Source organism: Eleutherodactylus coqui, chromosome 8, assembly GCF_035609145.1.
Source record: "Eleutherodactylus coqui strain aEleCoq1 chromosome 8, aEleCoq1.hap1, whole genome shotgun sequence".
Taxonomy (NCBI): Eukaryota; Metazoa; Chordata; class Amphibia; order Anura; family Eleutherodactylidae; genus Eleutherodactylus; species Eleutherodactylus coqui.
In genome coordinates, this window is record NC_089844.1 from 172,636,874 (window position 1) to 172,662,088 (window position 25,215).

Consider the following 25,215-nt stretch of genomic DNA (forward strand, 5'->3'; position numbering starts at 1 on the left):
GAGCCACAAAATCCCACCACTTGGGTTCTGTCTGAGCCAGCTCGTACTTTCACTAGAAGAACTCGAGCTCTTCTGGTCTCATGAAGCTAATATCAAAAAAGGAGGTCCTGAAAGGGTGGATCTGAGCAAAGATTTCACTCACCCTGAATTCCATCCTAAGGAGAAGCTCCACCACCCTAGCTCAGCTAGAGCGGGCATTGCTGCCTCCCCATCAGAGACGGACCACATTCCTCCTGGACCTCCCCTGCCCGACTGTAGGAAGTGACCATACCTCTTCTCCCAGCTTTTGCTCTCTGAAGACCCCTGCGCCAAACCTATCTATCTAAAAAGACAGATTGCGGTTTTCACCCTCTATAGTGACTGACCTCTCTCCTCTCTTTAAGGCAGACAGGAAAAGATGATGTGACCTGGGGTCCCTGAAGCTGGGAGGTGAAGGTCCCCCTTTTAGCCCGGTGGTAACACTCACATAGCTCCTAGGTGCTGCCACCACCAGGGGGAAGATGGACCAGGGTCCCTACTTCTTCCCTAATCCCCAGACACAAACCCACCACTCCGGCCTCACTTGTGACTCTTGTACATTTACTACTACCTTTATCTTTCTCAGATCCTTCTCCACCAGCAGATAGTCCAACATTTAAGACTGTATTATTTAGATTCCCCGCACCCCCAGACTCTCCATCACTCACAACACTCACCATGATGCTCTTCCCTTCATCCCTTTCGCACAACTCCATGTTTTTCATATTCTCACGCTCATCATTCTCACCCTGCTCTATGACCAGACCGGTAACAACTTTCCTCTTGGGAGGGGGAGTAAGAGGCACTTGGTGGCTCAGAGGGCTCCCAGCAGCTCCCTCCCCGCCTGCAAGGGAGCAACCTAGGTTTGGCTTCTTAAATATAGCCTCCTCCAAGCCACCAGCCACAACCCCTCCTTTACTAGTAGGGGGAACTGGACTTCCAGCTGCACACAAAGGAAGGCCTTTGGCCCAGCCCCTGCCACCAAACTCAGCATGATGCTGCCGACAGAATTTCAATGGGAAGTTTTCTGAAAATGCTGACAGGAAAGGGACCCTCTAGCCGCATCCATATCATGGTCTTCAGCCTTGTTTCACGGCACCATATTTGCTGTAGACTCAGCCGGCATCAGGCAACCACATTTCTTTGGGCCCACCCAATGCCAGATGACCCCCCCCAACTTCCTGGGATGCTTGGGATCACCCGGCACCAGGCAACCTCCTATCCCTAGGCCCACAGTAGGGTCTTTTTGTGAGTCAACCGACATCAGATGATCACCCACCTTTTGATCCACCTTCCTTGAACTTTTGGTCATGCTGGGCAACCCCCATTCTCTAGGCCCACTGCAGGGACTTTCTGGAAGCCACCCAATGTCAGATGACCCCCACCTTTTCCGACACCTTACTTGAACTTTTGTGATCACCTGACACCAGGCAACTCCCCTTACATAGGCCCACCGCAGGCCCCTTTTGGGGGCCACTTGATTCTGGGTGACACCCCCACCTCCACTGCTTTTTTGATATTTTTTTGGTTCACCCGACACTGGATGACCCCCACACTTAATGATCTTTTCTGTCAGACACCAACAGTTTCTGCCCATAATCCCTGCTATTATTACGAACTTTGCTGAAACTCCTTGCAGCCGAGGTCCCGCCCCCACCCTGTTGAGCCTGACGGCCACTTCAGATGATCTCCAGGAGGGGAGAAGGAGACACATTGCTGCACCTCTGGCTAGATCTCCTGAGTTCCTCCTGGGTAGCCGGTTGCAATACATTCCCACCCTCTGCTGGCTAGTTCCAGAGAGTTGGAGTAGTGGACCTCCCCTAGCCATAGCCCAGGACCTCTTTCTCCCCTAGGTAAGTGAGAGCAAAAAGATCCAGGCCCTGGAAGTAGCAGAGGCAGGCTTGGAGCTTCTAGCACCTTCACACAGGTGAACTACACCTGCCCACAGGAAGTCAGGGAGCGGATACAGCAGACCTGCAGTTCTATGTGACACCACAGATAACATAGTGAATCTTTTTATTATAAAAGTAAAAAACATAACAGGGGGTAATAACAAAGGATAGCAAAAGAACAGAATAAATATTTCAGAAACAAGAGAAGAAAGAAAACTGGTCCGTCCGCATCCCCAATCACATCTCAATTATACAACATAATTTGCATCAAAATATAAAGAAAAACCTATCCAAAAATCCTGCTTACTCAAAACTACTAAGAAAAACAAAAAAAAAAAACACATTAGTTGCATAACACTATTTTAAACACATTTTAAAATATTGCATCCAAGATCGTCGGCAAGCATTTAAAAATAATTTCCACACTGGCACGCAGGTTTTCCACTATGGAAATCCGCTTGTGGAATCCGCACGTGCCGTGGACAAGAGGCCTTACTCTGTATCCATTTCCCGGTCCACTGCCATCACCTACCAAACATATCTGTAAAACATACAAAAATAAAGAATACATTAGGAAAAATAAAGAATTTTTATTTTATTTTGTTAAATTATACATCCACCCAGAACGCATAATAACTAGAGATGAGTGAGCACTAGAGATGAGCGAGCACCAAAATGCTCGGGTGCTCGTTACTCGGGACGAAATTATCGCGATGCTCGAGGGTTCGTTTCGAGTAACGAACCCCATTGAAGTCAATGGGCGACTCGAGCATTTTTGTATATCGCCGATGCTCGCTAAGGTTTCCACTTGTGAAAATCGGGGCAATTCAAGAAAGTGATGGGAACGACACAGCAACGGATAGAGCAGGCGAGGGGCTACATGTTGGGCTGCATCTCAAGTTCCCAGGTCCCACTATTAAGCCACAATAGCGGCAAGAGTGGCCCCCCACCCCCCCAACAACTTTTACTTCTGAAAAGCCCCCATTAGCAATGCATACCTTAGCTAAGCACCACACTACCTCCAACAAAGCACAATCACTGCCTGCATGACACTCCGCTGCCACTTCTCTTGGGTTACATGCTGCCCAACCCCCCCCCCCCCCGCGCTCGACCCAGTGTCCACAGCGCACACCAAATTGTCCCTGCGCAGCCTTCAGCTGCCCTCATGCCACGCCACACTCATGTCTATTTATAAGTGCGTCTGCCATGTGGAGGAACCGCAGGCACACACTGCAGAAAGTTGGCACGGCTAGGCAGCGACCCTCTTTAAAAGGGGTGGGGCGATAGCCCACAATGCTGTACAGAAGCAATGAGAAATATAATCCTGTGCCACCGCCATCAGGAGCTGCACACGTGGGCATAGCAATGTGCCACACACTATTCATTCTGTCAAGGTGTCTGCATGCCCCAGTCAGACCGCGGTTTTTTATAAATAGTCACAGGCAGGTACAACTCCGCAATGGGAATTCCGTGTGCACCCACAGCATGGGTGGCTCCCTGGAACCCACCGGCTGTACATTAATGTATCCCATTGCAGTGCCCGTCACAGCTGAGGTAACGTCCGATTAAATGCAGGTGGGCTTCGGCCCACACTGCATGCCCCAGTCAGACTGGGGTTCTTTAGAAGTGGACACATGCAGTTACAACTCCGTGTGGACCGACAGCATGGGTGGCTCCCTGGAACCCACCGGCGGTACATAAATATATCCCACTGCAGTGCCCAACACAGCTGATGTAACGTCAGCTGTAATGCAGGTGGGCTAAAAATTAATTGGATTACACTGTAGGCGAGGGCTCCCAAAAATTGGTGTACCAACAGTACTAATGTACCTCAGAAAAATTGGCCATGCCCAACCAAGAGGGCAGGTGAAACCCATTAATCGCTTTGGTTAATGTGGCTTAATTGGTAACTAGGCCTGGAGGCAGCCCAGTTAAAATAAAAATTGGTTAAGGTGAAAGTTTCAATGCTTTAATGAGCATTGAAACGTATAAAAATTGTTTAGAAAAATTATATGACTGAGCCTTGTGGGCCTAAGAAAAATTGCCAGTTCGGCGTGATTATGTGAGGTTTCAGGAGGAGGAGCAGGAGGAGGAGGAGGAATATTATACACAGATTGATGAAGCAAAAATGTCCCCGTTTTTGATGGTGATAGATGCTTCCATCGGTGGGTGCAGCCTACGTATTGCTTAGGTATCGCTGCTGTCCGCTGGTGAAGAAGAGAAGTCTGGGGAAATCCAGGCTTTGTTCATCTTGATGAGTGTAAGCCTGTCGGCACTGTCGGTTGACAGGCGGGTACACTTATCCGTGATGATTCCCCCAGCCGCACTAAACACCCTCTCTGATAAGACGCTAGCCGCAGGACAAGCAAGCAACTCCAGGGCATACAGCGCGAGTTCAGGCCACGTGTCCAGCTTCGACACCCAGTAGTTGTAGGGGGCAGAGGCGTCACGGAGGACGGTCGTGCGATCGGGTACGTACTCCCTCACCATCCTTTTACAGTGCTCCCGCCGACTCAGTCTTGACTGAGGAGCGGTGGCACAGTCTTGCTGGGGAGTCAGAAAGCTGTCAAAGGCCTTAGAGAGTGTTCCCCTGCCTGTGCTGTACATGCTGCCTGATCTCTGCGCCTCCCCTGCTACCTGGCCCTCGGAACTGCGCCTTCGGCCACTAGCGCTGTCGGATGGGAATTTTACCATCAGCTTGTCCGCCAGGGTCTTGTGGTATAGCATCACTCTCGAACCCCTTTCCTCTTCGGGAATGAGAGTGGAAAGGTTCTCCTTATACCGTGGGTCGAGCAGTGTGTACACGCAGTAATCCGTAGTGGCCAGAATGCGTGTAACGTGAGGGTCACGAGAAAGGCATCCTAACATGAAGTCAGCCATGTGTGCCAGGGTACCTGTACGCAACACATGGCTGTCCTCACTAGGAAGATCACTTTCAGGATCCTCCTCCTCCTCCTCCTCCTCCTCCTCCGGCCATACACGCTGAAAGGATGACAGGCAAGCAGCATGTGCACCCTCAGCAGTGGCCCAAGCTGTCTCTTCCCCCTCCTCCTCATGCTCCTCCCCCTCCTCCTCCTCCTCAACGCGCTGAGATATAGACATGAGGGTGCTCTGACTATCCAGCGACATACTGTCTTCCCACGCCTCCGTTTCCGAGTGCAAAGCGTCTGCCTTTATGCTTTGCAGAGAACTTCTCAAGAGGCATAGCAGAGGAATGGTGACGCTAATGATTGCAGCTCACCATCTGGGTAGACTCCTCAAAGTTTCCAAGGACCTGGCAGATGTCTGCCAACCAGGCCCACACTTCTGTAAAGAATTGAGGAGGCTGACTCCCACTACGCCGCCCATGTTGGAGTTGGTATTCCACTATAGCTCTATGCTGCTCATAGAGCCGGGCCAACATGTGGAGCGTAAAGTTCCACCGTGTGGGCACGTCGCACAGCAGTCGGTGCACTGGCAGATTAAACCGATGTTGCAGGGTCCGCAGGGTGACAGCGTCCGTCTTGGAGTTGCGGAAATGTGTGCTGACCCGGCGCACCTTTCCGAGTAGGTATGACAAGTGTGGGTAGCTTTTCAGAAAGCGCTGAACCACCAAATTAAAGACATGGGCCAGGCATGGCACGTGCGTGAGGCTGCCGAGCTGCAGAGCCTCCACCAGGTTACGGCCGTTGTCACACACGACCATGCCCGGTTGGAGGCTCAGCGGCGCAAGCCAGCGGTCGGTCTGCTCTGTCAGACCCTGCAGCAGTTCGTGGGCCATGTGCCTCTTCTCTCCTAAGCTGAGTAGTTTCAGCACGGCCTGCTGACGCTTGTCCACCGCTGTGCTGCCACGCCGCGCGACACCGACTGCTGGCGATGTGCTGCTGCTGCTGCTGACACATCTTGATTGCGAGACAGAGGTTGCGTAGGAGGAGGAGGAGGAGGAGGGTGGTTTAGTGGAGGAAGCATACACCGCCGCAGATACCAGCACGGAGCTGGGGCCCGCAATTCTGGGGGTGGGTAGGACGTGAGCGGTCCCAGGCTCTGACTCTGTCCCAGCCTCCACTAAATTCACCCAATGTGCCGTCAGGGAGATATAGTGGCCCTGCCCGCCTGTGCTTGTCCACGTGTCCATTGTTAAGTGGACCTTGGCAGTAACCGCGTTGGTGAGGGCACGTACAATGTTGCGGGAGACGTGGTCGTGCAGGGCTGGGATGGCACATCGGGAAAAGTAGTGGGAACTGGGAACCGAGTAGCGCGGGGCCGCCGCCGCCATCATGCTTTTGAAAGCCTCCGTTTTCACAAGCCTATACGGCAGCATCTCCAGGCGGATCAATTTGGCAATGTGCACGTTTAACTCTTGAGCGTGCGGGTGCGTGGCGGCGTACTTGCGTTTGCGCTCAAACAGTGGCGCTAGCGACGTCTGGATGCTGCGCTGAGAGACATTGCTGGATGGGGCCGAGGACAGCGGAGGTGAGGGTGTGGGTGCAGGCCAGGAGACGGTAGTGCCTGTGTCCTGAGAGGGGGGTTGGATCTCAGTGGCAGGTTGGGGCACAGGGGGAGAGGCAGTGGTGCAAACCGGAGGCGGTGAACGGCCTTCGTCCCACCTTGTGGGGTGCTTGGCCATCATATGCCTGCGCATGCTGGTGGTGGTGGCTCCCCAGCTGATCTTGGCGCGACAAAGGTTGCACACCACTGTTCGTCGGTCGTCAGGCGTCTCTGTGAAAAACTGCCACACCGTAGAGCACCTTGACCTCTGCAGGGTGGCATGGCGCGAGGGGGCGCTTTGGGAACCAGTTGGTGGATTATTCGGTCTGGCCCTGCCTCTACCCCTGGCCACCGCACTGGCTCGGCCTGTGCCCACACCCTGACTTGGGCCTCCGCGTCCTCGGCCGCGTCCACGTCCTCTAGGCCTACCCCTACCCCTCAGCATGGTGTATTACCAGTAGTGCAGAAACAGAACGCTGTAATTAAATGTGCCGCTTATTGGCCTGTGGTTGGAGGCTGATTCGCTTCCTCTGCTAGGAGGCTCAGTTTTAGGGGCGAAGGACGAGAACGTTATCCTTCCATCATATAAGGCACTTGTCAGGCCTCACATGGAATACTGTGTACAATTCTGGACACCGGTGCTCAGGAAAGATGTCACAGTGCTTGAAGGGGTTCAAAGAAGGGCAACTAAACTAATACATGGACTGGAATACCCAGAGAGGCTATCCAAATTGGGACTATTTACTCTAGAAAAAAGAAGGTTAAGAGGCGACCTAATAACCATGTATAAGTACATGAGGGGACAACACATGGATCTCTCCCGCGATCTGTTTACACCCAGGACCACGATGGTAACAAGAGGACATCCGCTACGATTAGAGGAAAGCAGGTTTCATCACCAACATAGAAGGGGATTCTTTACTGTAAGAGCAGTTAGACTGTGGAACTCTCTACCGGAGGAAGTGGTGATGGCAAAATCCTTAGAGGAGTTTAAAAGGGGACTTGATGTCTTTCTGGAGAAGGATATTACAGGATATAAATATTAGGTTAAGTGTCAATCCTGGTATATAGGCAGGTAGGAACTATTAGGGGTTGATCCAGGGAACAGTCTGATTGCCATTAGGGAGTCGGGAAGGAATTTTCCCCCCAAAAGGGCTAATTGGCTTCTGGCCTTGGGGTTTTTTGCCTTCCTCTGGATCAACACAGTAGGATAGACAGGCTGGACTAGATGGACATTGTCTTCATTCGGCCTTACATACTATGTTACTATGTTATTATGTTACCGAACGCACAGCAGAACCAGGAAATAATTTTGCGCAAGCCTGCTGTAACACTCAGCTGGCTGCATATGAATTAGGAGGACAACTACATCCAGCACAGACCCAGTACACTGAGGACAGTAACAGGCAGCCCAAATAGGTTTTTTTCCCCAAATGTTTTTGGAAAGGCCCACTGCCTATATTCAATAAATATGTCTTCTGTCCCTGCGTCACCACTACTGGCCCTGGAGTATGTAAAATAACTGCAGACTGTTGCACTGTGGACTGGAATGTGATGTAACAGCCAACACAGAGCCAGGAAATAATTTTGCGCAAGCCTGCTGTAACACTTAGCTGGCTGCGTATGAATTAGGAGGACAACTACACCCAGCGCAGACCCAGTACACTGAGGACAGTCACAGGCAGCCCAAATAGATTTTTTTCCCCAAATGTTTTTGGAAAGGCCCACCGCCTATATTCAATAAATATGTCTTCTGTCCCTGCGTCACCACTACTGGCCCTGGAGTATATAAAATAACTGCAGACTGTTGCACTGTGGACTGGAATACAGCGGTGATTTAACAGCCAACACAGAGCCAGGAAATAATTTTGCGCAAGCCTGCTGTAACACTTAGCTGGCTGCGTATGAATTAGGAGGACAACTACACCCAGCACAGACCCAGTACACTGAGGACAGTCACAGGCAGCCCAAATAGATTTTTTTCCCCCAAATATTTTTGGAAAGGCCCACTGCCTATATTCAATAAATATATGTCTTCTGTCCCTGCCTCACCACCACTACTGGCCCTGGAGTATGTATAATTACTGCAGGGCGCAATGCTCTGCACGGCCGATATACAAAAAAAAAAAAAGGGCAACACTGCACAAAGCAGCCTCCACACTACTGCACACGGTTAGATGTGGCCCTAAGAAGGACCATTGGGGTTCTTGAAGCCTAAAATACTCCTAACACTCTCCCTATAGCAGCTCCGGCACCAACAGCACTTTCCTTCCTCTATGTCAGAATAAATCTGTGGCGAGCCGCGGGAGGGGCCGATTTTTATTCTCGGGTGACACCTGATCTCGCCAGCCACTCACTGCAGGGGGTGGTATAGGGCTTGAACGTCGCAGGGGGAAGTTGTAATGCCTTCCCTGTCTTTCTATTGGCCAGAAAAGCGCGCTAACGTCTCAGAGATGAAAGTGAAAGTAACTCGAACATCGCGTGGTACTCGTCACGAGTAACGAGCATCTCGAACACGCTAATACTCGAACGAGTATCAAGCTCGGACGAGTACGTTCGCTCATCTCTAGCGAGCACCAAAATGCTCGAATGCTCGTTACTTGAGTCGAACTTCCCGCGATGCTCGAGGGTTCGTTTCGAGTAACGAACCTCATTAAAGTCAATGGGCGACTCAAGCATTTTTGTATATCGCCGATGCTCGCTAAGGTTTTCATTGTTGAAAATCTGGGAAATTCAGAAAGTGATGGGAACGACACAGAAACAGATAGGGCAGGCAAGGGGCTACATGTTGGGCTGCATCTTAAGTTCCCAGGTGCCACTATTAAGCCACAATAGTGGCAAAAGTGAGACACCCCCCCCCCTGCACTGTCAGCATAAAGATCGTTCTCCTCTGCCACAGCTGTAACAGCTGTGGCAGAGAAGAACGATGTTAGCCCATTGAATTCAATGGAGCCGGCAATACAGCCGGCTCCATTGAAAGCAATGGGCTGCCGGCGAGCGCGGGATGAATTTTCGGGAAGGGCTTAAAAATATAATCCCTTACCTGAAAATCATCCTAAAATGTGTAAAAAAAAAAAAATGTATACTCACCTTTCCACTGCAGCCGGAGTTCAGCCGCGTCTGGCTGGCAGTTCTCTGCTGCCTCTGATTGACAGTTGAGAGCTGCCCCTGATTGGTCCCTGCGCTGAGCCAATCAGAGACAGCACTCACCCATTCATGAATTCATGAATGGGTGTGAGTGAGAGCTGCCTCTGATTGGTGAGGCTGTGACCAATCAGAGGCAGCTCATTCAGCAGGCGGGGATTTAAAATCCCCGGCTGCTGAATACTACTCAGAGCAGTTCAGGAGAACTGCCAGCCAGACGCGGCTGAACTCCGGCTGCAGTGGAAAGGTGAGTATACATTTTTTTTTTTTTTACACATTTTAGGATGATTTTCAGGTAAGGGATTATATTTTTAAGCCCTTCCCGAAAATTCATCCCGCGCTTGCCGGCAGCCCATTGCTTTCAATGGAGCCGGCTGTATTGCCGGCTCCATTGAATTCAATGGGCTAACATCGTTCTTCTCTGCCACAGCTGTTACAGCTATGGCAGAGGAGAACGATCTTTACGCTGACAGTGCAGGGGGGGGGGTCTCACTCTTGCCACTATTGTGGCTTAATAGTGGCACCTGAGAACTTAAGATGCAGCCTAACATGTAGCCCCTCGCCTGCCCTATCCGTTTCTGTGTCGTTCCCATCACTTTCTTGAATTTCCCAGGTTTTCACAAATGAAAACCTTAGCGAGCATCGGCGATATACAAAAATGCTCGAGTCGCCCATTGACTTCAATGGGGTTCGTTACTCGAAACGAACTCTCGAGCATCAATGAAAGTTCGACTCGAGTAACGAGCACTCGAGCATTTTGGTGCTCGCTCATCTCTAATCGAGACGAGTACGGCGTGGTGCTCGTCTCGAGTAACGAGCATCTCGAGCACCCTAATACTCGAACGAGCATCAAGCTCAGACGAGTATGCTCGCTCATCTCTAATAATAACATAAAAGTTATAGGGGCTAAGATATCAGAAATAATTTTTAAATCTTTTCTTGTGATAACAAGTTGCCATTGCCAGACGTCTCTAAAGATATAATTTATATACTTCTATGCAGTTAAAAAGCCCATCATGACGTCTCTTGGAGAAGCATGGAAGACCGTTGACCACCTGAGGCGTAGATTTTCCTTCCTGTTTGAAGACAATGTGGACAGCTTTGTGGATGAAGTGGTCTCCCTGCAGCTGATAACCTCTGTGGAGTGCACAGATCTGTATGAAGCCGTCAGCCCTAGGGACAAGACACACAAGCTGCTAAATCTGATTCTTCATAAGGGAGAAGAGGCCTGCAAGATGTTCCTGGATCATCTAGAGAACATGATGCCCAAATTTCCAGGATTGTACAAAATTAAAAAAAACATTTTCAGCAGTGAGTATTCTACCATGAACTCTGTTCTTTTTTGCGTTATGCCATCATTCAAGTTGTAATGTTAGAAATTGTAAAGGTGAGAGTTATTATAGAACCCTATCATAAAACAAACATCAAGCATCGTCTTCTCTTTCCATGATTCTATATGACACTGATAGCCATCATCTATTCCCTTTCTTTGTACTCTCCCCTTTATCTGCTCTTGGTTACAGTTGTGGATTAAGGCTACTAAGGACATAGGGCTGTATGAAAATTGAGGGCCCCCTCCCCAAATTGTTCTAAAGTACCCTGACATTCACTACATGGAGACATTGCCAGAACTGAGCTTGCTACATAAATACGATTACAGAACCCCGATCTAAGCTTACTACATAGAGAAGATACCAGATCCAAGCTTCCTGCACAGATATGGTAGCACAAATAAGCTTCCGCTTGCTGTATTTACACCGGCAAATGTGATACAGGTCTGAGAAAACAGGATCTACAAAGCACTCGCTTTTTCACCAATCGCAATGACTTTAGAGGGAATCTGCTGTCCAAACTACAGGCAGGATGTTATAGAGCAGGAGGAGCTGAGGAGACTGATATATTGTTTATGGGGAAAGATTTAGTATAACTTGTAGTTTATTCATATAGACCTCTGCTCATTCTGAGCTGAAGAGTCCAATGGGTGGAGCCCTTCTCTTCCACAATAGGTCTAACAGTATCTCCTCCTTTCCCCCAGGAGACAGCAACCATCCTTTATACCATCCTTTATACACACATTCGTAGAATCCTAGAATCATAGAGTTAGAAAGAACCTCCAGGGTCCAACCCCCTGCACAATGCAGCATTTACTAAATCATCCCAGCCTCTGTTTGAAGACTTCCATTGAAGGAAAACTCTCCACCTCCTATGGTAACATGTTCCACTCATTGATCCCCTTCACTGTCAGAAAGTTTTTTCTAATATCTAATTTGTGTCTCCTCCCTTTCAGTTTCATCCCATTGCTTCTAGTCTTTCCTTGTGCAGATGAGAATAAAGCTGATCCCTCTGCACTGTGACAGCCCTTCAGATATTTGTGGACAACTATTAAGTCTCCTCTCAGCTTTCATTTTTGCAAACTAAACATTCCCAGATCCTTTAACTATTCCCCATAGGACATGATTTGCAGACCGCTCACCACCCCGGTAACTCTTCTCTGAACTTGCTCCAGTTTTTCAATGTCCTTTTTAAATTATGGTGCCCAGAACTGGACACAGTATTCCAGTTGAAGTCTGACTACAGAAGAGTAGAAAGCCTGCATTCTCCCCCCCCCCCCCCCCCCCCAATAGCACAGGGAAGATTAGTTGATGTTACAATTACTTTCTAAGAAAAAACAGCTACAAAATAGGAATTTAAAAGTTTGGCCCTTCTGAACATCATTCTAAACAAATTCACCATTTAAATCCTGTAAATATCTTATGGCAACTTTGACTTTTCATTTGCTTTTGACATACCCCCCCAAATCCTTTTTTATTGCTTTTGGCCTCTGTTGCAAGCCCCAGTTCATTATTAGCTTTAGCTTTTCTGTCACTTGCCCTACAGTTTCTGCAGACTATATTACATTTTTCTTTAGCTATACCCCCTCTTTCCATTTGATAAACATATTTTTCTTCCTCTTTAACATGTGTGCAAGTTTTGTGTTTATCCCTCCTGGTCTCTTTAAATGCTTCCCATTCTTCCATCTTTTGTTACCGATTGTGCTTTACGAATCTAATTTCGAAATATTTCCAAACCTTCTTGGATATTTCTCTCCTTACGAACATTCAGCTATTGGATCCTTCTTACCTTCTTTCCATTAAAAATCTATTAAAATCTGCTTTTCTGAAATCCAACCTTGAGAATCATAGAATGTTAGTATTGGAAGGGACCTCCAGGGTCATTGGGTCCAACCCCCTGCTCAATGCAGGATTCACTAAATCACCCCTGACAGATATTTATCCAGCCTGTGTTTGAACACTTCCATTGAAGGAGAACTCACTACCTCCCGTAGTAACCTGTTCCACTCATTGATCACCCTCACTGTCAGAAAGTTTTTTCTAATATCTAATTTGTGTCTCCTCCCTTTCAATTTCATCCCATTGCTTCTAGTCTTTCCTTGTGCAAATGAGAATAGGGCTGATCTCTCTGCATTGTGACAGCCCTTCAGATATTTGTAGACAGCTATTAAGTCTTCTCTCAGCCTTCCTTTTTGCGAGCTAAACAATCCCAGATCCTATAACTGTTCTTCATAGGGCATGATTTGCAGACCGCTCACCATCTTGGTAACTCTTCTTTGAACTTGTTTCAGTTTGTCTATGTCTTTTTTAAAGTGGGGTGCCCAGAACTGGACACAGTATTCCAGATGAGATCTGACTAAGGAAGAGTAGAGGGGGATAATGACCTCACGTGATCTAGACTCTATGCTTCTCTTAATACATCCCAGAATTGTGTTTGCCTTTTTGGCTGTTGCATCACATTGTTGACTCATGTTCAGTCTATGATCTATTAGTATACCCAAGTGTTTTTCACATGTGCTGCTGTTTAGCTCAATTCCTCCCATTCTGCATGTGCTTTCTTCATTTTTTTTGTAGGACTTTGCATTTCGCCTTGTAAATACCATTCTGTTAGTCGCTGCCCACTGTGCAAGCTTTTCTAGATCTTTTTGAATACTCCCTCTCTCTCTTCCCTAGTGTTAGCTATCCCTCATTGCTTTGTGTCATCAGCAAATTTGATCAGTTCCCCATCAATTCCCTCCTCCAGCTCATTATAAAAATGTTGAACAACATTGGGCTTAGCACTCTGCCTTGTGGTACTCCACTTGTTTCATTCTTCCACTTGGGTGTGCTGCCATTTATGACCACTCTTGGAGTATGATCACCCAGCCAGTTGTGAATCCACCTAACAGTTGCCTTGTCAATCCCATATTTGGTGATTTTTTAAATAATTATTTTCCCTGATAAAACTAGTCGGTGATACTGTCATAGAAGGACATTAGATTAGTCTGGCATGACATGTTTGTTACAAACCCATTCTGGCTCTGGTAATTATTACATTTTCATCCAAGTACTTGCATACATGCTGTTTAATAATTGTTCAAAGATCTTTCCCCGTATAGAAGTCAGGCTCACAGGCCTGTAGTTTCCTGGATCCACCTTCTTTCCTTTTTTGAAGATGGGACAACATTTGCCCTTTTCCAATCTTCTGGGACTTCTCCTGTTCTCCAGGAATTTTCAAAGATTATGGCGAGTGGTTCAGCAATTACTTCCGCTGCTTCCTTTAGTATCCTAGGATGTCATTCATCTAGGCCTTGAGACTTGAATTAATTTAAGTTAGCTAAGTGTCCCCATCTCTCTGCTTACAGATAGCCTGCATTCTTTTAGTCCCCCAATAGTACTGAAAAGATCAGTTCCATCTACTTACTGAGAGAAAGCAGATACAAAATAGGAATTTAAAAGTTCAACCTTCTCAACATCATTCTTAACCAATTCACCATTTTCATCTTGTAAGCATCCAATAGCATCTTTGACTTTTCTTTTGCTTTTGACATACCCCCAAAGTCCTTTTTTATTGCTTTTGGCCTCTGTTGCAAGCCTCAATTCATTATTAGCTTTTCTGACACTTGTCCTACAGTTTCTGCAGACCGCATTATATTCATCTTTAGATATTCCCCCCCCTCTTTCCATTTGATAAACATATTTTTCTTCCTTTTTTAACATGTGTGCAAGTTCTATGTTCATCCATCCGAGTTTCTTTGAATGCTTACCATTCTTCCTTTTTTTAGGGATTGTTAATAGAGATGAGCGAGCATACTCGCTAAGGACAATTACTTGATCAAGCATTGTCCTTAGCGAGTACCTGCCCACTCGGAAGAAAAGATTCGGCTGCCGGCGGGGAGCGGGGAGCGACGGGGGAGAGCGGGGGGAATGGAGGGGAGATCTCTCTCTTCCCCCCACTGCCCCCTGCTCACTCCCACAACTCACTGCTCACCCACGCCGGCAGCCTAATCTTTTCTTCTGAGCGGACAGGTACTCGCTAAGGACAATGCTTGATCAAGTAATTGTCCTTAGCGAGTATGCTCGCTCATCTCTAATTGTTAATGATTAGAGAATCTCATTTCGCAATATTTCCCAACCTTCTTGGACATTTCTGTCCTTAGGAACATTCAGCCATTGGATTCTTCCTACCCCCTTTCTGAGTTCATTGAAATCTGCCTTTCTGTTTTTAATATTTTTCTAACATACTACACAACACCTCCTCCCCCTTTTTTGGTCTGTTTCTTATAAATAAATTGTATCCTTCAAGCCTCGTATTCCAATCATGTGTATCATTCCACCAAGTTTCTGTGATGCCTATGACATCATATTTCTCTTCCTGTGTTAGGAGCTCCAATTCTCCTTGTTTGTTTCCCATGCTCTGTGCATTTGTGTAAAAACATTTTAGTTTGTGATTGGTGTCTCCTGCTCCTCTACTTGCCTTCAGAATTTTTTCTTTGTTCTTTCTTTCCATTTCTAATAGCCAGGTTCTCAAATGTATTAATTAGCTGTACATTTTTACCTGGCCTTTCAATTCCCTTTCCGTATTGTTCTAGTTTAAAGCTCTCCTAATGAGGGAAGCATGGCACCCACCAAATATATGCTTACCTTGTTTTTGTAAGGTGCAACCCGTCTCTAGCAAGCAGTCCATCATATAGGTAATTCACTCCATGGTCTAGAAATCCAAATCTTTGCTGACGGCACCATCAACATAGCCAGCTGTTCACCTCTAGAATCCTGTTCCATCTTCTTATTCCATGGCCATCCACTGAGAGGATGAAGAAGAAAACCATCTGTGCTCCTAGTTCCTTCACCTTCTTTCCGAGGTCTTCAAAGTCTCTGCAGATAGTTGTAAGGTCCTTTTTTGCAGTGTCATTTGTCCCTGAGGTTTGAGGTCCCTGCCACTCTAACTTCCTCAACCATTTCCTCCCTGTTGGTAAGAATAATACTGGTTTACACAGGACGCCAGTGGTGGGTGGCAGCAGGAGATTTCTCTCCTCTCGCTCCCCTGCCCCTCTCCATTGACATAACACAGTGGCCACTCAATACTGAATGGCCGCTAGTTACACTAAACAACGAGCGATCAGCTAAACGTCCATCGTTTATGCTGCATAAATGATGGACGATCAGCTGATTACTCCTCATTCAGTGTAAATGTATTATGTCAATGGAGAGCAGCGGAGGAGCGAGAGGAGAGAAATCTGCTGCCTTCCTGCTGAGAGCTAATGATACTAGCTCCTGTGCAGGCGCATGGGAGCTAATATGGGGGGGATGAGTGTTGGGCATCGTTTGCCTGACATTCGTCCTGTCTACAAGGGCCTTTAGGTCCAAGATAGCAGATCCCCTTGTTTTCTGTTCTAGCTTTTGTAAGATAAAGCTGTCATCAAGAGGGGAGAAAAATTTGTTGGATCTATTACTTTTGCCTAAGAAAGATTCCCAACAAATGTCTGGATAAGTAAAATCTCCCATGATCATTATGTTGTGCTTTTTTAAGAGCTTGGCCATCTAAAGTAAGAAAAAGTTCATCCATTTCTTCTGCTTGTCCAGGCAGCCTATAGTAGACCTTTCCACCATTTATAGTAGACCTATAAAGCTTCCCATCATTTACACCTAATAGTCACAGCATGGTGTATTTTCTTTCCTCAGTAGTCACTACTACCTTATCACAACTCAACTCTCTTTCTCACTCACGTTTGAACAGTGAATCAATTATATTTCAATTAAAGTAAATGAGATAAACGAACCAGAATAACATACTAGAGACTCAGAAAAGAGAAAGAAAAATAAAACCTAGTACATGGTGTGGGAGGACAGCTCGGTAGAGTGCGGGCTGCGGCAGTCAGAGACGGAAAACCAGTGGGTAAAGTCCAAGTGCAGGCATGACCTGCGTTTATTTCAGTCCAGAAAACACAATACAAATTCAGCCTTAGCTTCAGGCAAACAAATAACAGTCCAATAATCTGATAACAGGCAGTCCCGGCCTGTACAAGTCATGCTTAGCAGGTGCACCACACAGCAGGGTTTTTACCTTTAGCCGGTATCACAGGCTGCCAGGGTCCCGCAGCCATTTTACTCCCCCCTGTGTCAGTGCACACTGCTACTTATATCCACACCTATCCTGGCTCAGCCTCAGCACCTGTGCTGATTGACCTCGCCAATAACCTGGAGTGGAGGAAGTGGAATGGACAGCCCCACTACCAACTTGACATCCATTCCAAAAAACCAGGCCCAGATACTTTTAAAGAAAAGACCTCCAGCAAGTACTTGCTGGAGATTACATTGCACTCCTGGCTTTTCATATCTCCAACATCGGGACATGTGCTACCTCCAGCCCTACTAGGCGTAATAGCGGAACCTAGGGGCGATGTAGCGACAATCCACCATCACGCCCCTCAGTACCTCACAATGGTCCCTATGAGTAAATGAAAATTCATAGCTTTCTATTGTTTGCAAATAAGGACGTTGGAACAATATCTCTGCAGTGCCACCTATGGGAAGGCAGCATTCCTGCAAATCAATGTCAGACTCTTCATACAAGTCTTTATAACAATGATTAGAAATTGACCAAAAGCCAGAAAACCATATAAATACAGCTGTTTCTGTGTTTTTGCTCCTCAATAAGTGTGCAGTAGGATTCTGGCTTGGCTAGAACACATACTAGCCAAGCCAGAAACCTACTGCACACTGATGAGGGGCAGAAACTCTGAAACAGCTGTCTGTGGTTTCCTGGCTTTTGGTCAATTCCTAATCATTGTTATAAAGACTTGTACAAAGAGTCTGACATTGACTTGCAGCAATGCTGCCTTCCAATAGGTGGTGCTGCAGAGGTATTGTTCCATCTTCCTTATTTTCATATATTTCCCAGAGGAGCGTGCACGGTCCTTATGTCTCCTCACTCACCTCCTAGGTGTCTTCTCACACACCTTCTAGGTGCTCTCCTTAAGAAGAGTTGATACCCCTCCCGACCCTTTCTATTGTTTTGCATGAAACATCTACTTGGTGCTGCCCAGCTGCCCCGTATTACCAGTTTTGCAGAATGCATTCTCCATAAAGTAGACTGGACAATAATTTAAGTCTCTTTTTTTGCAGAAAGAAGACATTCCTTATTTGAAATGCTAAGCTATCATAAAACTTCAAAACTCACTGTAAGAGACATCCTAGATATTGGGTCAGATCATTTAAATATGACAGACGCCCCGACAATTGCGGATATCCCCATGACTTTCCTAAAGAAATTGATGGCATTAAATAGTACGGCAAGGAACACACAGGTTATGCAAAATGATTTTGATGATCCACAGGAAGATGATCTTTATACTGACTGTGAATGTGAGGATCTGGAGGTTCTCAACCCTTCAGACGTTCTCTGTCTTGTCCTGCATTGTTCTGACAGCTTTCTTCAACAAGAGATTATAACTAAGATGTCCATGTGCCAGTTTGCAGTTCCTCTGCTGCTTCCTGACAGCGCTGGTCCGTCATGTACCTTCATGTTATGGGCAATGAGAGATATTGTTAAGAAGTGGAGACCTCAGGCCTTGGCTGACTCTAAAGGGTTTGAAGAAAACAGATTGGTGAACATATCAATGCCAATCTTCTCTTTTGTCAGAATAGGGAGTCAAAAGATGTCAAAATCAAAGATACTAAATGAGATTCTCAACACAACTCATCAACACAACACTTTTTTTGTTTATAGGGAGATGGAATGTGGGAATATAGATCGAGAAATTTCAGATGGGTTAGTAGAGTTAGCTTGGTACTTTCCTACTGGCAGTAAGAGTTCAGACATCTTCTCAGAACCTATTACAGTGAGCAATCTGCGTGGAGACCTTCAGACCAATTGGGCACAGTTTAGTTTTCTAGCACAAATATCAATAGCAGTATTTATATTTACTGAAAGTCTTGATGAAGAACAGTTCAAATTGTTATCCCGATGCAATAACAATGACACAAAGTACTACTTTATTATGCATGCTGCAACCTGGGAAGATGAAGACTCTCAGAAGTTCCTGAAAATGCTTTTTCCAGTTCTGAAGATTGACCATAAAAACATAATTCGAAAGGCCTCTGGTGCTAATGATGCACGACTAGTCAGCAAGATAAAGCAGATTATGACAACTTGCTTAAAAAAATTCCCCCAAAGAGAAAATTTGGAAGGTATCTCAGAAATAGCTTGTGAATTTGGCTTCAAGGTGGATGAAAGCTCTGAAGAATGTGCAACAGCTAAAGAAGCAGCTATGAAAATCACAGATGAGATTAAAGAGGTTATGGAATATAAGAAAGAGACTTTGAGGTTACAAGGAGATCTCTGGAAACAACTGACTGTGCTAGAGAAAGAACTGTGCAGAATGAGGAAGCAAGGTCTGGAAAGCCTAGACAATTATAAGTCTCGATTGATTAAGGAACGTCATGAGCTGCTTAAGAAACAAAGTGAGCACAACCTTGCGGAAGGAATGATGACATTTATATCGGCACTCACTACGTTATCCCAGACAGGCAGGTGGTACTTCATAAAGTGGATGAAATATAAACTTGATCCAATTTCTAGAAAAAACCTATGCGACTTACGATCTAAATATGAAGAGTTTTGTCCGAGCTCATGGTCAGTCAATCATGAGGAGTTAAGGCAGTTAGATCAGAAATTATGTGATAGCACCTTGGGAACGGAACATTTCTTGCGGGAGTTGGGGCAACTTTATGGCACTGAATTTTTTATGTTGAAGAATAAGAAAATAAATCAAAGAAAGTTTAGTAATCTCCCAGAAATAGCTGCAGATCTTTTTCTTGATGGGTTCCCATTGGAGTTGATTGATGGAGATGTCTCTAACATTCCATTACAGTGGATAACTGATGTCCTGATTGAACTGGATAAGAAGATGGGAGGACAATGTAGGATAAGTGTTATAACTGTGTTGGGAGTCCAGAGTACGGGGAAGTCCACTCTTCTGAACACCATGTTTGGTCTACAGTTCCCGGTGGCCAGTGGACGTTGCACACGAGGAGCCTTCATGACTCTTATCAAAGTAAAGGAGAACTTCCAGGAAGAACTAGACTGCGATTTTGTTCTGGTGATCGACACTGAAGGGTTGAAAGCTCCTGAGTTGGCTTCTCTGGAGGACAGTTATGAACATGACAATGAGTTGGCCACACTCGTAGTTGGGTTGAGTGATATCGCCATAGTGAACATGTCAATGGAAAATACAGCAGAAATGAAAGATATTTTACAGATTGTGGTCCATGCATTTCTGAGGATGAAAGACGTGGGGAAAAAACCCACCTGCTTGTTTGTTCATCAGAACGTGAGTGATGTGTCGGCCCATACACTGAACTCAAGAGACAGAAATAGATTCTTGGAACAGCTAAATGAAATCACAGAGTTGGCAGCAAAAATGGAGAAAAAAAGCAAAGTCAAATTTAGCGATCTAATGGTATATGATCTGAAAGAACACAACTGGTATATTCCTGGCCTTTGGCAAGGCACCCCACCCATGGCCACAATAAGCTCTGGCTACAGTGAGACGGTTAACAGTTTAAAGGCATATTTGCTTAAGTATATCAAGGAAAATAAATTGGAACACAAAGCACAACATATTTGTGAATTCCTTGAGTGGATAAAAACTTTGTGGAGTGCTGTGAAACATGAAAACTTCATCTTCAACTTCAGAAACAGTCTTGTGGCTGCAGCATACAATAAACTGTGCATAAGGTACTCACAGTGGGATTGGTGCTTTCGTAAGCAGGTCCATGATTCACTCCTTACAGCAGAAACCACCATTAAAAATATTCCTCTTGAAAATATGAATGATAATACATGTAATACCATTACAAATGATCTGGAGAACATTGTGCAGGAAGGTGAAAATGCCATGCAAAAAATGCTGCAAAGTTATTATGAAAGCAAAACGGAAAATGTGCACTTGCTTGAAGGGTACAGAGAAAGTTTCCAATTAAATGTGAAATACCTTAGCCAAGAACTGAAGTATTATGCAATCAACAAACTCAAAGACGCCATTAGAATCCGGAAAGGAAAATATGAAATCCAGAATATTCAAAGGACATACCAAAAACATTTTGAAGAAAAAGTTACAAGTCTTTTGGAGAAATGCAGAAAGGAAAAAAATCACCTTAAGGATGAAAATCTTAAGGAGGAATTTGAAGTAATGTGGAATGCATCATCAGAGTTGTCGCGCGATAAGATGATGAAACGCAACGTCAACCAAGAAATGCTGCAGCAGTTGAAACAAAATATGGATATTAAAGGAGGCTTCATAAATGAGAAGTTACTTAGCATCACATCTTTGGCAGATTTTAAAGGCAATGACTTTAACATGAATGAAAAACATTTTGAAATCTGGGATGTGGGTCAAGACTCAAAGGAAAGGCTAAGACATGAATGCTACCATGGTGTGCAAGACCTTGCAAGCTCATTGATGCAAAGGTGCGGCGATTATGTCAAAGAGAAGATAAGCAAAAGAGAAGACTATGATAAAACATACACATGGGAACTTCTAAATATCATCAACGGGTCGCTCAGTGACAAAGAGGCTGCAAAGTTTCATACAACATCGGTATTTGAGTTGGACATCAAACTGAAGATTCTAGGTAACTCAGTGCAAAGCTTTCAAATGATGCATGATCAATTCATTCAAGAGAACGACCCATTTCTGTGCCTTCAAAGATTAAAACCTCACTATTTTCTTATTTTCAAAAATATCTTCCAACAAAAAGATGAATCCCAACATCGCGCCAAAGAATTCTGTGATCTTGGATTAAAGCCCGCGATAAATGAGTACATCTACCAACACCTGGGTAAAGAAGTAATTAACCATTTCCTAAATGGTGACAGTGCCAAAATATATGGCAGTCGAAGTTTCTTCCAGTATTCGGTGCTTAAAAAGTTGCTTCTGAAAAAAGATTTTACCAAGTATGTAAAATACATAAATTCGTATGAAGAGTTTGTTAAAACATGGATAAATGAAGACCTACAAGTCCAGTATGATGGCTCCAAGGATCTAGAAGATTTACATCTAAACATTCTGTCTTCTATCACTGAGAAAATCAGACTTGCCCTAAAAAATCCAAGATCTCTTCAGAGTGAAAATGTTGAGAGTTTTTTAAAAACCATTTGCCGAATTTTAAAAAAGGACTTGGTGATTCCGCAAAGTGTAACTCGAATGATTGTTTTTCACAACAAGACAGATATCAGCCAGTTTTCCAGAGACATTGACATATTTCTTGCAGAAACAAAAGAACAAATTGAAGAAGAGTTTCGTTCATTGAGTTTTGATGCAATAATTTCAAAGGTTGAGCTCAAACCTCAGAAAGAATTGTTGAAGAAAGTTTTTGGATGTGGAAGAAAATGCCCATTTTGCAAAGTCCCCTGTGAAGCAGGAGGTGCTGAACATAAGGAGCACTTTGCCTCCATCCACAGACCCAAAGGTCTAGCAAAATGTTCATGGAAAATAGGCGGCCGTCTAATCACCTCAACATGCTCACTAGATGTCAACTCGGAGAGGTTTTTTGTGAATACAGATACTGATGGTAAACAGCAGCCTTACAAGGAGTACCGTACAATCTACCCAGACTGGAGCATTCAGCCTGACGTCAACGATTCCTGTCATTACTGGAAATATGTTTTCTTAGAGTTTAATAGGAAGTTTGCAGATGCGTATACAGCAGAAGCGGCCCAGTTTTCAGAAGATTGGAAAGGTGTTACAGAGAAAGATGCTCTGAGAAGCTTACAGCAACAATTTAATGTGAATGAAGAATAAAAAGAATCAAAGAATAGCTTCACTTTAATAAGACAAGGCTGCAGTACTCAGAATGGTGCTATAAAAAATATGAAGAAGATAGCACTCAGATGTGAATACTGAAGAGGCTTCATCGCTCAGATGAGCTGTGGCCTTTCCAAACACTGATATAAAGGGGTTCTGAGAATCGGATCCCCACCAATCAGATATTGATGGCCTATCCTGATGACAGGTCATCAATTTTACAACTCTTGTAACCCCTTTAATATACATAAAATTAACACTCTAGTAAGTTCTTCTCTTCATTTGTACTGCTATTCAAATTATATCATGATCTCTGTTCAGAGCAAAAGCTAAATTCTGCTGGATTCCTCTTCTCATTATGAGAGCTCAGACATGATCAGATCTCCGCTGGGAAGTCATTTGTAATAATGTGCTACTTTTCTGCTGCAATAAGGTGTAATTTGAGGTGTTGTTTCCTGTGATTGGACACTACATATTTCTTTGTTGCACTTTGCACTATTAATAAAGGTAACAATGAGCTGGTTCCTCAGAAAGAGCACAGTGGTGACTTCACACAGTTGATGTCTCTTGTTCCTTCTCAGATGATCATTGCTAATTAATTTGGACACATCTTGGTAGCCTTATTGCTGATTGTAAATTTAAAGGAGTATTCCAACAGACCACATGGACATAAAATGGGGTCTGTTAGAGTTCTATTACTTTGATAGCAGTTTCTAATAACACATGACTGGATTTAAAATTGTATACGATGAATTAATAATGTAATTTTAATCATCTTTACAACCACTAATAAATATTACTATCATACCAGCACAGTCACCATCAATAATACCATCCTGTTACACTCCTCCTAATACAGTATCATCATCTTCAGTTGTTTCCATTGTTGTCATTTTTATTTTTTTTCAATTATTAATCCTGAATCATCATTATAATCATCAATTATCACACATTATTAAAGCACCCTTATGCACTGTCATCTGCAAATAGTTTACAACAGATTTTCTCCATCTTTTTCAATGTAACCATTATATTCAGTTGCTACCATCAGTATGTGGTGCAAATATAAATGCCTATTTGTAGCCCTCCATCTTGTATTCAGAAATTATAAGGATTAATATCTAGACATACTATCACCATTGTCTTGTAATTCTACCACCATTGTCTATAGAGTCTTGTGATCCATTGTCTAATTATTCATGCAAATCTATCATCATTGTCTTAAAGGGGTTGTCTCGCGGCAGCAAGTGGGGTTAAGCACTTCTGTATGGCCATATTAATGCACTTTGTAATATACATCGTGCATTAAATATGAGCCATACAGAAGTTATTCACTTACCTGCTCCGTTGCTGGCGTCCCCGTCTCCATGGCTCCGTCTAATTCTGATGTCTTCTGGCGTTTTTAGACGCGCTTGCGCAGTCCGTGCTTCTGCCTGGTGAATGGGGCCGCTCGTGCCGGAGATCTGGTCACCGCGTCGTCATCGTAGCTCCGCCCCGTCACGTGTGCCGATTCCAGCCAATCAGGAGGCTGGAATCGGCAATGGACCGCACAGAGCCCATGGTGCACCATGGGAGAAGACCCGCGGTGCACCATGGGAGAAAACCGCGGTGCATCCCTGGGAAAGGACCGGCGGCCATCTTGAGGAGAAGATTTTTATAACTTCATATTTCGTCAGATCGGTGAGTAGCAAGCGGTTTAAAAACCGCTTTAAATTGCTATTTTATGCCAGGGGGTGACAGGGGGAATGGGCTAATGTAAAATTTTGATATTTGCCTCAGGACAACCCCTTTAAGACTGAGCTGTGCCTTATGTATATTTGGAGCTTGCCCTTGTTTTAATAATCAGTTTTGTTTGTTTGATCTGGTTAATGGTCAATTCAGATTGTGACTTTTTCCAACAAGCAACTCCATGCATTGATATTTGTGATGCAAATATCCAAGCAATAAATCATAAAAAGTATTAAAGTCAGGAGAGGGTTTTGGGGAGTTAGTAGCATTTTGGACCTGTGATGGGGAATGCCCTCTCACAGTGTTATTCCCAAGAGGCCCCTGTTCTCTGACTTTTTTCCGTTGCTTCTCAGTCTGATGCACAAAGCAGATAAGTATACCTAAGGCTCTTGGTGATGTAAGTATTGATGTAACCATTGTTTAACTATTGTTTACTGAAACGTTTATGCAATATCACCTATCTTTATGTAAATTTGTTTCATTTGATCAGTTATTAATTTGTATTAATAAATTGTGTTGTATCAACCCACTTGTTCTTCTTTAAAGCCATATCTGAACTTGTTGTTTGCCAATTGGCAAAACACAGTATCAACAATGATCAGAGCGATTATTGTTCCACGGTCATCGGTGAGCAACCTGAGTTTTCGTGAATACATATTTGTATGTGCAAATCTACTTTAAACTAGAAGCCTTATATTTTAACCATATTGCCATATGGGTTTCTTCCCTATGACTCATGGTGTTCACATACTAAAGTAGGCTTGTGAAGCCCTCAGTCCTGCTGGAACACCTGGGCTAGGGTTGGACTTTTACTATTTTTGAGACCTCCAAGACTTGGGAAAATACATC

General features: G+C 44.8%; 1 protein-coding gene across 2 annotated transcripts in view; it reads left to right on the forward strand.

Annotated features, from left to right (window-relative positions):
- Positions 1-24,885, forward strand: part of LOC136577193 (up-regulator of cell proliferation-like) — a 34,385-nt gene extending 9,500 nt beyond the window's left edge. For both annotated transcript variants that reach the window (XM_066576993.1, XM_066576992.1), the window contains exons 2-3: positions 10,524-10,832; positions 17,957-24,885. In XM_066576993.1, the coding sequence (XP_066433090.1) occupies positions 10,538-10,832; positions 17,957-22,635 (4,974 nt within the window). In that variant the 5' untranslated portion in view covers positions 10,524-10,537 and the 3' untranslated portion in view covers positions 22,636-24,885. The remainder of the gene's footprint in view (positions 1-10,523; positions 10,833-17,956) is intronic.
- Positions 24,886-25,215: the final 330 nt, after the last annotated feature.